This window comes from Cotesia glomerata, linkage group LG1 (assembly GCF_020080835.1).
Source record: "Cotesia glomerata isolate CgM1 linkage group LG1, MPM_Cglom_v2.3, whole genome shotgun sequence".
In the NCBI taxonomy this organism is placed as follows: domain Eukaryota; kingdom Metazoa; phylum Arthropoda; class Insecta; order Hymenoptera; family Braconidae; genus Cotesia; species Cotesia glomerata.
Window position 1 is genome coordinate 11,463,524 of NC_058158.1, and position 15,333 is coordinate 11,478,856.

Here is a 15,333-nt window from a genome sequence, read left to right on the forward strand (position 1 = left end):
AGTTTATTTTAGATTTTTATTATCATATTAGAAAATTATATAAATACATGTGTAGCGGTTATGTTTAGTACAAGACATTTCAAACAGAGAGCGTTATCGTTTTCTTACACTCGCACACTCACTGTCAGAAAGTAGATCAGCTGGGACAAACATTGACCGAGAGAGGAAAAAAATACCAGCTGGCAGCTGGAGGTTTCAATGGGTGATATATATATAGTGGATTAGTTGATTAGTTACTCAAATTTTGTTATATTAAAGAAGAAACAATGACTAAAATATTCATCACATGATACATTTAAAAACAATCTTTATGTACATAAAAAATCACTCCGTTATTGATCAAGATTTTAAAAATAAGGGATGATTAAGTCAGTATCGTAGTGTATGCCATTCATTGGGATTATCCAGTTAATTATTTTACATAAAATGTCAATAACTTTAATTGTAATAGATTAAAATTATAAATATAATAATTAAAAACGATGGCACAAGGAACTCCTGAATCAGATGTTGGGAGCTTTGAATGTTTCACTAACTATACTGCACCTGAAGTGTTTATTCAAGGACTTGCCGGGCTTGTCGACCAACAAGATGTTGAATCTATGATAAGAGCTCAAAAACAAATGTACTTACTTACATATATATTGTATTGATTATCTTATGATTGTAATAATAATAATTATTGTTTTGCTGGTCTTTCAGGTTGCAAAGATTTGAAAAAACTAATGAAATGCTTACCAATTGTAATCAATTGTCTATTAGCCGCCTTAAATCTACTGGTGCTGAGTTTAAAAAACATACAGCATTGTTGACTGAAATGAAGAAAGATTTAGATTATATATTTAAAAAAATTAGAGTCGTCAAAAATAAGTTAAATCAGCAATATCCACAAGCATTTAATGGTTTGTATTTCTATAAATTTATGAATTGTCAGATAATTTGTAAATTAATGAAAAATTGTAATTATATTCTAATGTAGAAGCTGTAAGGAGTAGTTTAGCTGAGGAAGTGTTAGTTGAAGATGTTCATGAAGGACCAAAACCGTTAGAACCAGAAATTATTCCTCCAGTAACTGTTTCATCTTCAGCAACTGAAAAAGATCAGGACCCAGATTCTGATGGTAATCAACACGATCTTAAATAGTCTTGTATGTATGTGTGAGTATGTGTATGTGTGTCTGAGGGTGCTTATATATGATTAATGATTATTAACTATCTTCAATAAAACTATTTAAATTTAATAGAAATATATAACTAAACGTTAAATTTAGTTTCAATAATTTTACCAGTATTACAAACAAGCCATTTAATATTATTTATTATTTTTATAATAGTCAATTTTTGGGATTTATTTTTTAATTTATAAGTAAAATAAATGTTATGTGCTTTCGTGTTGGCTTTATAAAATAGTCTATTAAAAATGTGCTTTATTTGAATCTTTTTAATAACACAAAAAAAATATCAATTTTCACTAGATGATGGATGTTTGTGTTTTAATTATACTTTTATGCTCAAAGATATTTCTAATTAATAATAAATTATAATTATTTAATACTGTGAATAACAGAAAATTGTACTTCAATTTTAAACGCGCTTACAACTATTCAAAGCATGTAATTTATTCTAATATTTATTGTTGATAAAAAATTTAGATATACAATTTATAGTGAAATTACAAAAAATTAAAAGAAAAAATACAACTATTAATTTTATAATATACATGTGCATACTTAATTTACTATGATATAAGTATACTGTACATAGATAATATTTTGCACTAAATATTAAGTATATATGTATGCGTGTACAATCGCGGATATTATTCTTTAACTGTCAAATTGTTAGAGTTAAAAAAAAAGTAAAACACGGATAGTTAAAGATTAATGTCCGTGATTGTATATATAGTTCCAGTCGAGGAGTTTCAGTTCACGAAGCTGCGTAAGAGAGAATTAAAAAGAAAAGACGATAGCTCATCAACAGATAGCAACAATGATCAAAGTCACGCTGACGATTCATCGGGTACATCAGACACCAATTGATTCAATTACATAAGAAGATTACTAAATTTTCTACTGTTTTTTCAAGAAATTTTCATCACTATTATTTATTTATTTACTTTCATAAATAAAACATTAAGCAAATGACAATAAATCGATTACTATTATTACTAAATTTGCATTGATTTTAAATAAGAGATAGGAGTAAATAAGTACAAAATTATTTCATTTAAAATAGGAAGACTATTTTTTTCAACTCCACTTTCCTTTTAAGTAACGTCGCCTTTAAGTGACGTTGGTAATTAATTTGCATTAAGACTGATTGCTGTTACTATAAAGTGTTTAAGTACATGGAAAATATGAGTCCAAAATATCGGTTCCAGAGGAACATACATTATTTACCATCCAGCAGTTATAATCATCTTCTGAAATTCATAACTCAATGTCAGAACAAGGTAAGGTTTTTAGAATCCTTCACCAATAAGTATTTTAATCAAGAATTCGGTTTTAGGAATTTAAAATGAAAAACGCTAACAAAGTTAGCAGAGGAACATTGGACATTACCCGAATCGTGAATATTCATAAAACTAAAAAGTGACATCTTTACCTAAAAGAATTCACACTGATTATTCAAAAAAATTAATTCAAGTTATCATTTGAAGTTACTTCCTTTTATAGATAACTTACTTTAAGTAAAAAAATAATTTAGCAGAGATTTGATAACTTTGAGAACTTTGTAACAAATAAATTATAGCAAAAAAAAATTTTAAAAAACATTGACGTGTAGAAATTTAAAAAAATTAAAGATGCCATTTTTTAAAAATAATTTTTCGGAAGAAATTAGCTTGTTAAAAAAAATTAAAAAGTGGTCAAGTGACTGCTAACTTTAATGTCATAAAATTCCTATACTTATCTTTATTATAGGTCGCGTTTCAGATGCCATAAGGGCGTATACCGGCAAAAGGTCCCGGTGAAAAGCCATAAGGGCGTATAAAAAATTTTTTCTCGGGAATCAACGTAGTTTCGTTTGAAATGTGCAGAAATGCAAAAAAAAAATTTTATACGCCCTTATGGCTCCCGGGACCCATCTCGGATGCCATAAAGGCGTATCAAAAAAATTTTTTTTTGGTAAGGTAAAAGCTTCAATAGATGATCACGTACCAGTATATGATCATATATTGGGGCTTTTACCTTAACCGACGTATTTTTGTATGAAACGTGTAGAAATGCAAAAAAAAAATTTTTTTCCATATAAAAATGGGATAACTAAAAATGGGTGAGAATTTAGATTTTTATCAGTTATCAAAGTCCCTTTTAATTAGTGAAGTATACATATGTGATGTTTTGGTCAATTGGTCGAAAATGACGTATTGTTTACTATATTTTGTATTAGCAATACGTAAAGGGTAGAGAACGATAAAGCATATAGTCAACAAACAGTAGCGCCATCAGCTTCTCGTCTCTTTTCTTCTTCTCTCCTTTTGTGTACTTTGGTTGGGTTTGGCGCGCGCACTTGCTACAAGCTTTGGTGTAGGTGTACCCGCGTACCCGGTGCATCACACTGAACCAGTACACTTGTACATATAAATGCAATCGGTGTTATGTGAGTTAACGGAGTAAACTCAAGCGACCGGCAATATTTTGCAGTCGTTCAGTCAAACACCGGTAACCGAACATTGCACATCTGCGTTTACTTTTTGATAAATATTGGTAACTTGTGTTTGTGTAGTTGGACTTATGACTTGTCATAATAATTTGATAACGTCATTCATATTTACTTGATAAATTGATCAATCAACCGCTTTCAATTTTAATTGGTAATTAAAATATACTTTTAAACTAAAATATGTTACTTCATGGTTCAACATAGAAATGGAATATATTAATATACATTAGACAAGTGGTTAACATAATTTGTTTACTACACTTTATAAAGACCAAGGTACGATGAAAAATTATAATTATTTTAATAAATACTTAAATTTTTATTTTACTTATTCTTATTATTATAACTTTGTTTATTTTAACTGTTAATTGACATTTTAGCTCAAGGTTATTGTTAAATAAATTGAATTTTTATAAAAGCTTTCAAGAAAAATAACATTCAGCCAAGTATAATTAAAGAAGGAAAAATGATTATTATTTCTGATGAACATTCAAAATTTTAATCGTGCTATAGATTTCAATTGAACAAATTACCAGAATAAATAAAGTTAATTTTTTTATTGAATTCAGAAGACATTGTTCAATTTTTTTCAAAAAAATAACTTGATATTAAAAAAAGGTTGTAAAAATTTGCCCTCACAGTTTTATTTTAATTTCTGTGTGTGAAAATTTGATAAATATTGTTTTATGAAAAGATATTTGTAAAGAAAACTCCAAAAAATTATCAGTTGTCTACTAATTTAAGTTTTATGGATTTATTATTTATTAATTATATAATTACATAGTGTAAAAGTGCTGTAACAAGAGTGTAATGAAAACCCGTCAGCTGCATATCTTCACAGAAAAAATTGTACTGAACTTCACGTGATTTATGGAAACTGCGTGGTAGCTTAGGGTCTCAAAATCGTGCGACTTGAATTGTCATTTCTTATCTCGTTTATGATAATTTAAAATTTTAATTCAAATTAGAAATAATTATTAAAATAACGAATTGATGAATTTATTGGGTGTCAATAGGAATGAAATTCAATAATTGTTGGTAAATTACTAGAAAACAGCCGGACGTCTGCTATTTTCAGTATCACAAGTGTTTATTGTAATATGGATATCGATTAACTGTTGTTAACAGAAACAAAGAGTTTCTGATTTTGACTTGCTTATGTATATACACATATGTACTGTACGGTATTATATATTAATCTTTCTGTCTCTCACGCGCGGAATAATTCCCTACTAGCCCTCAGGCTTCCTTTATTTTCATCTTTATTTCGGTCTTTCTCTCTCCCTCGCTCTTGACTATTAAATTCTATCCACCAGGCAAGTTGTGGTACGAATGTTCATGTTCACCAGTCAGCATGACTCAGTCAGGTGTTGTGGGCAGTTTTCAATGTTCAAAGAGAATCAAAAGTTCTGCTAGAGACATTCCCTTTAATAATATTATAACTATAACAATAGCTCACCTATATGCAACTTGTTTTGTATCTACTTGATAGAAACTTTTGATTTTTTAATTTTATCATTCTTATAATTAATAAAAATTTTTTCTTCTTGAACTTAAATAAAAATACCAGATAGTACATATTTCGCGAAAAATCTCTGAGTAAAGATAATCGTGAAACTGTACAAAATATTTCAGTATTAAAACCGCGGGAATAAGCCGTTTGTGTAGTCGTTATTGGTAGACTCGACATATGTAGACAGTTTGTACATATGATACATCAGATGTAGTCGGTGCAACCAGTAGACATCTGGTCTTGTTTATTTCTCTCAACAGAATGTTCTAATATTGAAAATTTCAGTGATGCCACGTGTACAATAATGTATTTTATTTTAAATATTAAATTTAAAACAGTCAAGGAACAATACAATAAAAATTTTAAATTATTAGTCGTATACTGATAAAAAAATTCACTTGAATCAAGAGAAAAATTCTTTATTCAAGTGAAATTTACTTAAATCAGAAAAAAATTTCTTAGTTTAATAATTTTTCTACTCAAATTAAGAAGATAAAGTTCTTCAAAATTATTTACTTGATTCAAGTAAATTTTTTTTTTCTGTGTATTAAAATTAGTAATCACTTAACCATTTTTTTGGTTTAAAAAAATCAATATCAAGAAAATATTAAAAAAAAATATTTATTAATTGTTTATCAAAATTTTTAAGAGTAAAGTCTTTTAAAGAATTTGTTTTCTACAAAAAGTAAAAAAATTGTGAAATTTCTGCTAATTTCAATATTATAATATTTATTATTAATTTCAAAATCGTTTATTTTTAGATTCGATTATGAAAGCAGAGGAACCAAGTTCGGAAATTGTAAAGATAAAAATCAAAGAAGAAATCAAGGAATGCGAATCACAGGAAACACTTTTGTCTTTTGATCATGATTTACCACCTAATATTCCAACAACTTTAACCAGCAGTGTAATTACTCCCAGCGCAGTTAAAGTTAGTATCGTTGCTATCAACAATTCATCAATCTCCACTAAACCCCCTGCAACCCCAATTGATAAATCTAACTCGGGTGTTAGTTTGGTTTCAAAGGAATCGCTGCCTGGTGATGTAAAAAATAAAGGTAAATTTAAAAATAATCAAACTATAATTAGTAATTAACTAATGCTGACAATAATATAAAATACAATAAAAAATAACCATTAAAAGATAAACAACGTCGACTATAAATTATAAAGAGATTTATAGAGATATAAGGATGATAAATGTAATAGGGGTTGGGTATATACTATATATACAAATAGTTTTGGGTTCACTTGTTATATTAGTATTATAAATATAATTGCTTATGGTGGTACCCGTATTCAGGGAAATATTAAATGTTTAGCTTAAATCCAGCGCATTTTGAATTATATACATTCAAGAGCCCGCAGCTACACTCAAGAGGTCTCAGTTGCTGGTTTTATGCATTGAATTAAATTTGAGCGATCGATCCAACTTTTAAGAACAAATATTACTTAAAAGAAGAAAAAGAAAATTAACATAGTTTAAAAAAATAGATAAACAAATATAAAAGAAAAAAGGTGATCATTCAAGGTAGGCTGTCTGCTAAGCTTGTTGGTTTACTTGTACTCGCGTATGTTGCCTATCCGACAACTGCCTGCTCCAGACGCGATAAGGCACGTCCAACACTCGCACCGGGATTCTGCTCTCCACTGATATCATATCCTCCTCATAAGCTACTTTCTCTTCTAGTCCTGTCTCCTATCCTGTCGCTCTCTCAAACTCTAGTTAATAAGCGAGTCTGCAAAAGCGATAACGCTGCTGTTTGTCCGCAACTTATAGTCTTCTTTATCTAATCTTCATTTTTAGATTTTCATTTATTTAAATTATTTTTTATTTAAATGAATATGATGAAATAGATCCGCATCCTGATTTAAATCAGCTATTGAAAATATAATAGATCCAATGTGTATATATATACATAGAAAGTGATGGTCGATTTTGTAAAGGGTGGCACACAAGAATTGGCGAGAGCGAGAGGTAGAGGAGGAAGGAAGGAATTGCGATCAAACCCATCTGTTGCATTGTCCTGGCAATTAGGAGGCGACAGCTGAGTCTCACCGTACTTACTTCCTCTCTCAGTGACTCTCAGTACCGCTTGTGAAGCACGTGCGACTTATCGATCCTATCTTCGTTTTTTTCTAAAGCTCACATACAATAAAACCTCCTAGCTTCAGGAAATTAGATTGATGTTTCGAATCAGTGAAAACTACAAAGCGTCTTGGATTTGTATAACTCTATCAAACCAAAAATATACCTGATAAGAATTAATAAAATTTCTTCTTAGCAGATTTTTTGTTTTTTTTTTTTTAATTAATAAAACATTTTATTTTTCAGACAAGAAATCAATAATTTATGTAAAATATTTCTGTTGTTATTCCACTAAATATACATATAATAACTGTATACTATCTTGAAAACGACAAAAAGATTTTGGTTGCAGCGGTATCGTCTCTGGTAAATCAATCACGACATGTCAGCAAAGAAGCACTACACGACTGTGAAGATAATACATCTTCGTCTTCGAATAATTGTTCACTCAAAGCAAAGCTACTGTCAGACAATCAGCAACAGAAGCCGTCGGTGGCGGGAAACGATAATGGACAAATGTATTCATCATCGATGGAAAATCTTAGTCCCAAAGCAGTATCTATCAAAATCGAGGATGAGGATCTCTCGATGACAGAAAGCACAAATAAAACCGAAGAAAACTTAACTATTAGCGAAATAAACAACACGTGTGACTCTAGTCAATCCAATAATCCTAGCAGTACTGGGCTTAAGTCTATCTCAAGTATTTTTGCAGGCCACACTAAACTTAAAAGACTTCTCGGCACTCTTGTACAGTTTGCAAATAATATATCCAATGAAGTTGGCGATACTGTTCGTACTCTAATATTTGGGCTTTTGGTAAGGTGATATGAAAAATAAAAAATAATATTTAGTTTCATGGTCCACAATAGTACAATCCATAAAAATTGTTTATATTTTTTTTTAACAATCATACAATTTTTTGTCTTAAAATTTATTAAAATTAGAATAATGAAAATAAAAATTTTGTTCAAAAATAAAATTTTTTTTTTCAAATTGACTTTTAAATAAATTTTGCTTTTTACATTTTTTTTTTCCAATTATTTTATGTAGAATAAAATTTTTATTGATATTAAAAGCTTTAAAATTTATTTTTACAAATTTTTATGATTATCGCAAATTTACCGTAAAGTAGAATAATTAATTAAAAAAATTTTTTTTTAAATGTTAATTTTTCGATTTTTATGCCAAAAAAACCGACTATGATACTAAATAATTACTAAATAAAAATATGATTACTTAAATTTCTTTTCTTTAGAGTGGAGGATTGGCTATAGAAGAATTTCATTCTTCTCTGCAAGAAGCTACTAATTTTCCTCTGAAAGATTTTGTTTTACCGTACCTGAAACATACACTTCCTTTACTTCGTCGAAATATATCTGCCGCTGCTAGATCCAATAATCAGGTAAGCAATTCTACTAAATATAGAAAAAAAATATAATTCATTTTATGTAAACAATTATAATTTATAGACAAGTGTGCAATATTTGCGATGCAACGAGTCAGTTTTACTAGAAACGATTAGTCTTGTCGTGCCGTCTGGAGAAATAGTTCAACTGTTTGGTGATTACAATAGCGGTACCAGCAGTAGTTATGGAATACGTACTGCAAGTGTAACCAATTCAAATTCTAATTCATTTCTGCAGTCCTCAAATTCTTTTTCAACTGCATCACTCCAAGACTATAGTAGCAGTGGAGCTGTTAAACGACGAGCTTCTGATACTTTGTTAGTAGTTTTATGATCCATATAATATTAAATAATTAGCAAAACGTTTTTTAATACATAAGATATATGGGATATTTAATAAGCAGATTACACACCAGCAGGACTGTGGTTTCACAATGTGCCGCAAAAGCCACAAAATGTTACCACGGAGCTTTAACAAAATATATATTCATTATTTATTCAATAATACCCATACATGTATAAAGAGGACCCCAGTGGTCTAGCAACCGTGAATTTGACGATTTTTTTTTAAATTAAAATAATGAACAATAGTATTTGAACTCTGTAGATATATTATATTACTTCAAAAGTATACAAAAATATTATTCTTTAAAAAAATTTTTGTTTCATAAAATTACTTTAAGAATGGCGCTGAATTTACACTTCTAAAAAAATGGATCTGGGTGATGGGTCAAGTTTTGGCTCTTTTACTTATCCGAGAACAAAAAACGAAAAAAAATTTATAATCGGTATGAGTGTAGTTATCCCAAGATGTAGAAAAAAAAAAAATTTTGTCTTACACCCTGCGGAAAAGAGTAGTTTCGAGAAATATGAGTTTAAAGTTTTAAGTATTACTTATTCTTGTATCTGTTTTTGCGTCGACCTGCTAAATAAGCTGTGGAATTTAAAGAATCGTTAATATTATTAACAAAATTAACAGCATATTCTTAAAAGACTATGCTTTCGAAATATGAATAAACAATTTGATTTTTGGAAAATTCTAGACCACAAGATCCTTAAATATAAATAATCTGATACTAATTAATTAAAAGCTGTATAAAAAGTTGTATCGATGATATACTATAGATATGTATCTTGATTGACTAGTGGGAAAAACACATAAAACAAGGTTTACTTACTGCTGTAATAACACGTAATCGCGGTTGCTATATATATGTACACGTAGGATTTAGGTGAGACGAATAGGAGGGAGAGAGGGTGATAAAGCGCAACCAAATACGCGCGACAAAACGTACTAGTAGTATAATATATAGGAGGAACTCGGAGCCAATGCCAGGCAATATTACACCGTCCTCTCGATATGTTTCTGGTGCTGACGTTTCAATATATCACTGCATATACAGCTTTCCGTCCTTACAAACTTATCTCATACCGAGAGATAGACATTTAACAGAGTGCTAACAGCGTACAACTATTTACTTTTTTTTTTGTTGTTTTCTTTTTAAAAATTTTTTATTTATTATATTTGGTTTTTAGGTACTACGAAAATGGTATTGAAGATTCAATAATTTACGGCAAACGATCTGTTAGTTCTTGGAATCATTCCCATCATCAGCATCAGCAACAGCAATCACCAGATTCTTATTGCTGGTATCATCCGTCTGTTGGAAATCCAATTCAAAATAACTCACAGACGTCTGTGCATGGAAATAGTCTCATACCACCGAATCTAATTCAAATCAATCAAATGTCATATAGTTCATATCATGGACCCCAACAACAGCAACAACAACAACAACAACAACAACAACAACAACAACAACAACAACAACAACAACAACAGCAGCAGCAGCATCAACAACAGCAGCAGCTGAATCAAATGACATCAAGTATTCAAAACAACTCATCCCTTGATGACGAATGGAAAAATATTCATGTAATGCTAAACTGTATTTTGGGTATGGTTGAAAAAACTAAACGCGCGCTGGTAATTTTACAAAAACGTGGTTCATCAAGTCCAGCTGGAACTACAACTGCGTCTTCAGCTAATGCATCTACTGTTATTTCTACGCCGAGTCAAAATAACGGCAACACTCTTAATTGCTTAAATGGTTCTCAAGTAGAAGGAGGATCCGTAGATCGTGATAGTAATTTGAAACGACTTTCTGGAGAAATCGTCGCTCAAACGATAAGAGCTACTGAAGATCGTGTCACTGCGGAAGTTAAAAGACGAGCTGAAGAAGCTGTTCAAGAAGTAAAACGTGCTGCTATGGTTGAAGTACAACGTGCTGTAGCAATAGCAGTGGCTGAATCACGAGCTAATGAACAATTACGCGCTCATCAACCCACCGACGGATCATTTTTACCTTTAAAAAATCATGGGAATGTCAGACAGGGGCCATTTTTCCGTCTGAACAGTCATCCGGTTAATCAAAGTGTAGAAATTACGTCGAAAATTAATGCAGCGGCAACTATTAATTCAAGTTTATCCAGAGATGATGATAAAGAAATTCATCTTAGCAGTATTGGATTTGTAAGTTTAATAAATATCGAAAATAGCGAAGATAGATATTCAAATTTTGTAGTTATCATTATTAAGTTATTATTACCTAATTAATTCTACCTTGTAGACTTGTTGGAATTGTGGGAGATCAGCTCTGGAGACTTGTGGCGGGTGTGGAATTGCAAGATACTGCAGTTCTTTTTGTCAACATCGTGATTGGGAAACGGGTGGACATCATGCAAACTGTCGTCACAATAGTCCATCAACAAGTGAATCACGTCGTTCATCGCCACGAAGTCCACCTAGAGTTGTTAATTTAAATCAAAATGATATCATCGGCTCCTCTGATAGTAGTCCTAATTTATCTATTAATATTACCAAAGCCAAGTGATTGTAATATTTATGAGAAAAAACTATCAATAATTCATTTTTTCATTCTTTCATCGAGAAATTAATAAATTCCGTCAATTTATTGAAGTTATGTGAATGATAATTTTCTTCTTGTGTTCATTTGTGAATATTTTTATATTTTTTACGATGATAGTTATTTACTTTTTATATAAATCATATATTATCGGAAACGCGAGTGCATAGTCAATTACGATTATATTTATTTAAATACAAGATTTTAATTTTTATATTTTAGCAATAATCTATTTCTTTAAAATGTTATTTATCTGTTACCTAATGTTATTGTATAAATGCTAATGAGAATTATAAAGAAATAATAGGATAATTTCTTAAATTTACTCTTAGTAAAACATTTTAGATTATAATTACATTCGAGAGTTTATATTACTGATATCACTCATAAAATTGTTTGCATCGCAAATGTCGATTAATTAACAATTGAATTTTATTTTTACATACAAGTTATTTTTTACAGAATTTTATTGGTTTTTTATCTTTGAAATTACATATTTATTCATGTACATTTTCATCCTAAGAATCTAAAGTTACAAGCCAACGTGAATATATTCTTTTTAACGTTAGACATATAATATAACTATAAAAATATCAATTAATCATTAGAATCAAGTTTTAAACGATGAGTAATAAATCGTGGAACAAATAGATTTTAATATTTATTTATTGATAAAAAAACTAGATTATTTGTACTACTAAACTTTGCTCAATTATAGAATTATATTTAAAGAAGAAAACTAGCCTTAAATTATCTAAAGAGTAATTTTCATTTCAAAATGTTTAATATAAATTTCACAGCATACAAATATTTATCGAAACATATAGATACGCAAAACGTTTTAAAAATCAATTATATGTACTATAAAATAATATATGAATATACATACCAAGAAATACGAGTTTAATTTATAATATTTTATATAACTAAAGAAAATGATAACCATATCAACAACTGACACGTTTATAACATAATTATTGTATAAACATTAGACAGCTCCATATTCTTCGCTGGAAGGCGATTCATCACTACCGAGTGGTCTTAAAGGTCTCGGTGGTCTGGGCGGTCGATGATGATGATGGTGATGAGGAGACGAAGAATAATGGTGATGGTGGTGATGGAGAGAGGCTGGTCGACGTGGGGGTGCTGGCGGGTGATTTCCATAACCATCATCACCTTCTTCGCTGCTTGGAGACGGTGACGGAGCTCTGTCATCGTGATCCTGAACTAGCTGTCGAAACTCTTGGATCGATTCATTCAGTGACCACAATTGTGACAATAATGAAAGGTCCAATTGGCGCAATCCAAACTATAATTATTTTTAATTTTTAATATTTTATTATTATTGTTATTAATGTAATTAATGTTGAGCCTATAATACCATTTCTTTTCTAAGAATAGCCAATTGTGAATCCAAAGTTGTTAATTGTCGTCCAGGTGAAAGCGAAGGCCTGGAATTTGATGACTGTATTGTTTTTCCGACTTTTGGTGTTTTACTTGAAGATCTCATTGGCGGTGGAGGAGGTTCATTTGTTTCTCTAAATTCTTCGTTGAGGTATAACCCACTTAGGCTTCGAGGCAAAGGAGGCAATCCTTGAAGGGAAGACATTGCTATTTTATCATATAAACTGTAACAAATAAAATTTTTTTTCTTTAAAAAACTAAAATTTATAAAATAAAAATTAAAAATTTTTTTAATTTATCAAGACCAAAAAAAAACATTATATCAATATCCAGAAAAATACCTAGTAACATTATTTCCAGGTCTTGTCTTACTGTAATTATAAAGGAAATGATGAGTCGTAGAATTTAAAACTCCATCGTTCAATAACTTGTCACCGGCAGGTATAGTTATTTTTGTAGACGAATAACGAATCCCAGACTCTAACCAGTCTTGGTGGTGTATATTATTTTTTTTATCTTCTTCACTGCTAATTGAAATTTTATCTTCATTCGGTTTTTCAACTACCACAATCGTAGCACAGTCATCACTTGAAGCATTTGAGACACTGGATGCCAATAAATTTTCTACAGAATTTTGTTTTTTTAAAACTTGTAACTTATTATCACTTTCAGTTATCACAATTGTTGTAGTCGGAGCTGTTATACTTTTCATCGGAGAATCTGGTGACGTGATAAGTTTATTATGAATTTCTTTAGAAATTATCTCTCGCGTATTTTCTCCAACACTTAACTCGGTAGATAAATTATTATTCTCCAATTTATTTATAACAGCCGGGAGTATAATACACTGATTAGTTGTGGGGGGTAATTTACGCTCCTGATTATTCGATATCACTATATTTTCATAATTATTAACAGAGTTGTTCTGATTATCAACTAAATTTGGTTCTTGATTAATTACATCAAAATTATTTTCATAAACATCATTTGACTTACTAATTTTATTCTTAATTAATTTTTTACTTGACTCATTTTCATTACTGTTATTATCACTACTGATGGTGTTATTGTCATTAATATCAATATTATTACAATTATTATTATCGTTGTTATTAAAACCAGGAAGCTTTTTTTGATGAGTATCTTTTACAGGATTAACATCATGGCTTTTTTCAACAGGTTTGAAACGATTATTAGAAGAAGGATAATCCAATTGCCGCCAGGGTCGTACATTGGTTGGAGGCGGTGGAGCTTGACGCGTCGGGCAGGGTAATCTGGTAGATGATCTTTTGAGGGCCTCTACAACAACCTGTTTGCTTGGCCTCGGCGGTACTGGAGGCGCGTGTGGCCGCTGTTGCTGCTGTTGTTGCATTGATGCTAGTTTCATACTCATAGATATTCGTAATTACTCCTTCACTTGTTCTGTTCTTACTATTTTTTTAATTAATCCACCATTCTAAAAATATTTTTTTTAAATACCATACACATTAATTAATAAATTAATAAAACAAAACAACAATGTATAATTATTAAATCTTATGCCTGAGTTTTAATTGTTTTCTCTTTGTTTCGCTTTCTCGCACTTTATTTATCTCCGTTGTAGGTGTGCTTAGGACATACCGATAGTTGTTCCTTTTCTATCCTTAGCAATCTTATTAAAGTTGACCTCTCTTCTCGATTGTACAATCACTGGCATTAAATAGATAAAAAACAACTCGATGATATTTAGCTCGCAAAGGTAAATTCAACTTCGCAGAACTAGAATAAAATAAACTCAGCACTTTTCAATTTTTTTTTATCTAAATTTAAATTTAGTTAGAATATCTTATAAATTTTTATCTAATTGTTATACTAGATTAACGGTGATTCGACAGCAAGAGCGGCAATGAACTGACTTACGATCTCCGGCTCCGGCAAATATCTTCAGCTTTAGCACGTTTGAAGGAGCTACGTGACTTGATTTTTTTCCTTCTTTTTTCTATACATCAAATCCAGAGTGGTGTACAAATATTTTCCAGTAATATGTATCCTGTATAGAGTATAGCAGCCACACCGCCAACAATCGCGAAGCTCCAATAAATTCAACTTATTACACAGAACATGACTACTCTCACTCACTCACTTCGTTGATTGTACTTCGCTAATACTAGTAGTAGAAGTAGTAAGACTCTGTTGTTGTTGTTGCTATTGTTGTGTTGGATAGAAGCACAAAAATCTTTTAGCAGATAATGGCGATGGTGTAAGGTAAAAGAAGCAAAAGTGTGGGTGATGAGGATACCCACAGTAGTATGGACTATGAAATAGTTGCTTGTAGTATTTATTGTATAGCT

The 15,333-nt window shown here is 30.3% G+C and overlaps 2 protein-coding genes across 9 annotated transcripts; one reads left to right on the forward strand and one right to left on the reverse strand.

Annotated features, from left to right (window-relative positions):
* On the forward strand, positions 1-11,652 carry LOC123270090 (protein CBFA2T1-like). Of its 6 annotated transcripts, none has more exons than XM_044736034.1 (10): positions 1-625; positions 703-902; positions 980-1,120; positions 5,937-6,233; positions 7,617-8,083; positions 8,523-8,669; positions 8,737-8,990; positions 10,209-10,455; positions 10,489-11,205; positions 11,303-11,652. In XM_044736034.1, exons 1-10 carry the CDS (start codon positions 483-485, stop codon positions 11,564-11,566), a joined length of 2,877 nt encoding a protein of 958 aa, XP_044591969.1. In that variant the 5' UTR covers positions 1-482; the 3' UTR covers positions 11,567-11,652. The 6 variants fall into 6 exon arrangements, with proteins under 6 accessions (XP_044591969.1, XP_044591974.1, XP_044591962.1 ...); XM_044736039.1 differs by having other exon boundaries at positions 10,492-11,205; XM_044736027.1 differs by having other exon boundaries at positions 1-368; positions 452-625; positions 10,209-11,205.
* A 396-nt stretch (positions 11,653-12,048) lies between these two features.
* Positions 12,049-15,327, reverse strand: LOC123270128 (putative uncharacterized protein DDB_G0286901). 3 transcript variants are annotated; one of them, XM_044736077.1, is made up of 4 exons: positions 14,903-15,327; positions 13,345-14,761; positions 12,981-13,227; positions 12,049-12,908 (listed from the first exon to the last, which is right to left on the reverse strand). In XM_044736077.1, exons 2-4 carry the CDS (start codon positions 14,394-14,396, stop codon positions 12,588-12,590), a joined length of 1,620 nt encoding a protein of 539 aa, XP_044592012.1. In that variant the 5' UTR covers positions 14,397-14,761; positions 14,903-15,327; the 3' UTR covers positions 12,049-12,587. The 3 variants fall into 3 exon arrangements, with proteins under 3 accessions (XP_044592012.1, XP_044592008.1, XP_044592002.1); XM_044736073.1 differs by having other exon boundaries at positions 13,345-14,459; positions 14,624-15,327; XM_044736067.1 differs by having other exon boundaries at positions 13,345-15,327.
* Positions 15,328-15,333: the final 6 nt, after the last annotated feature.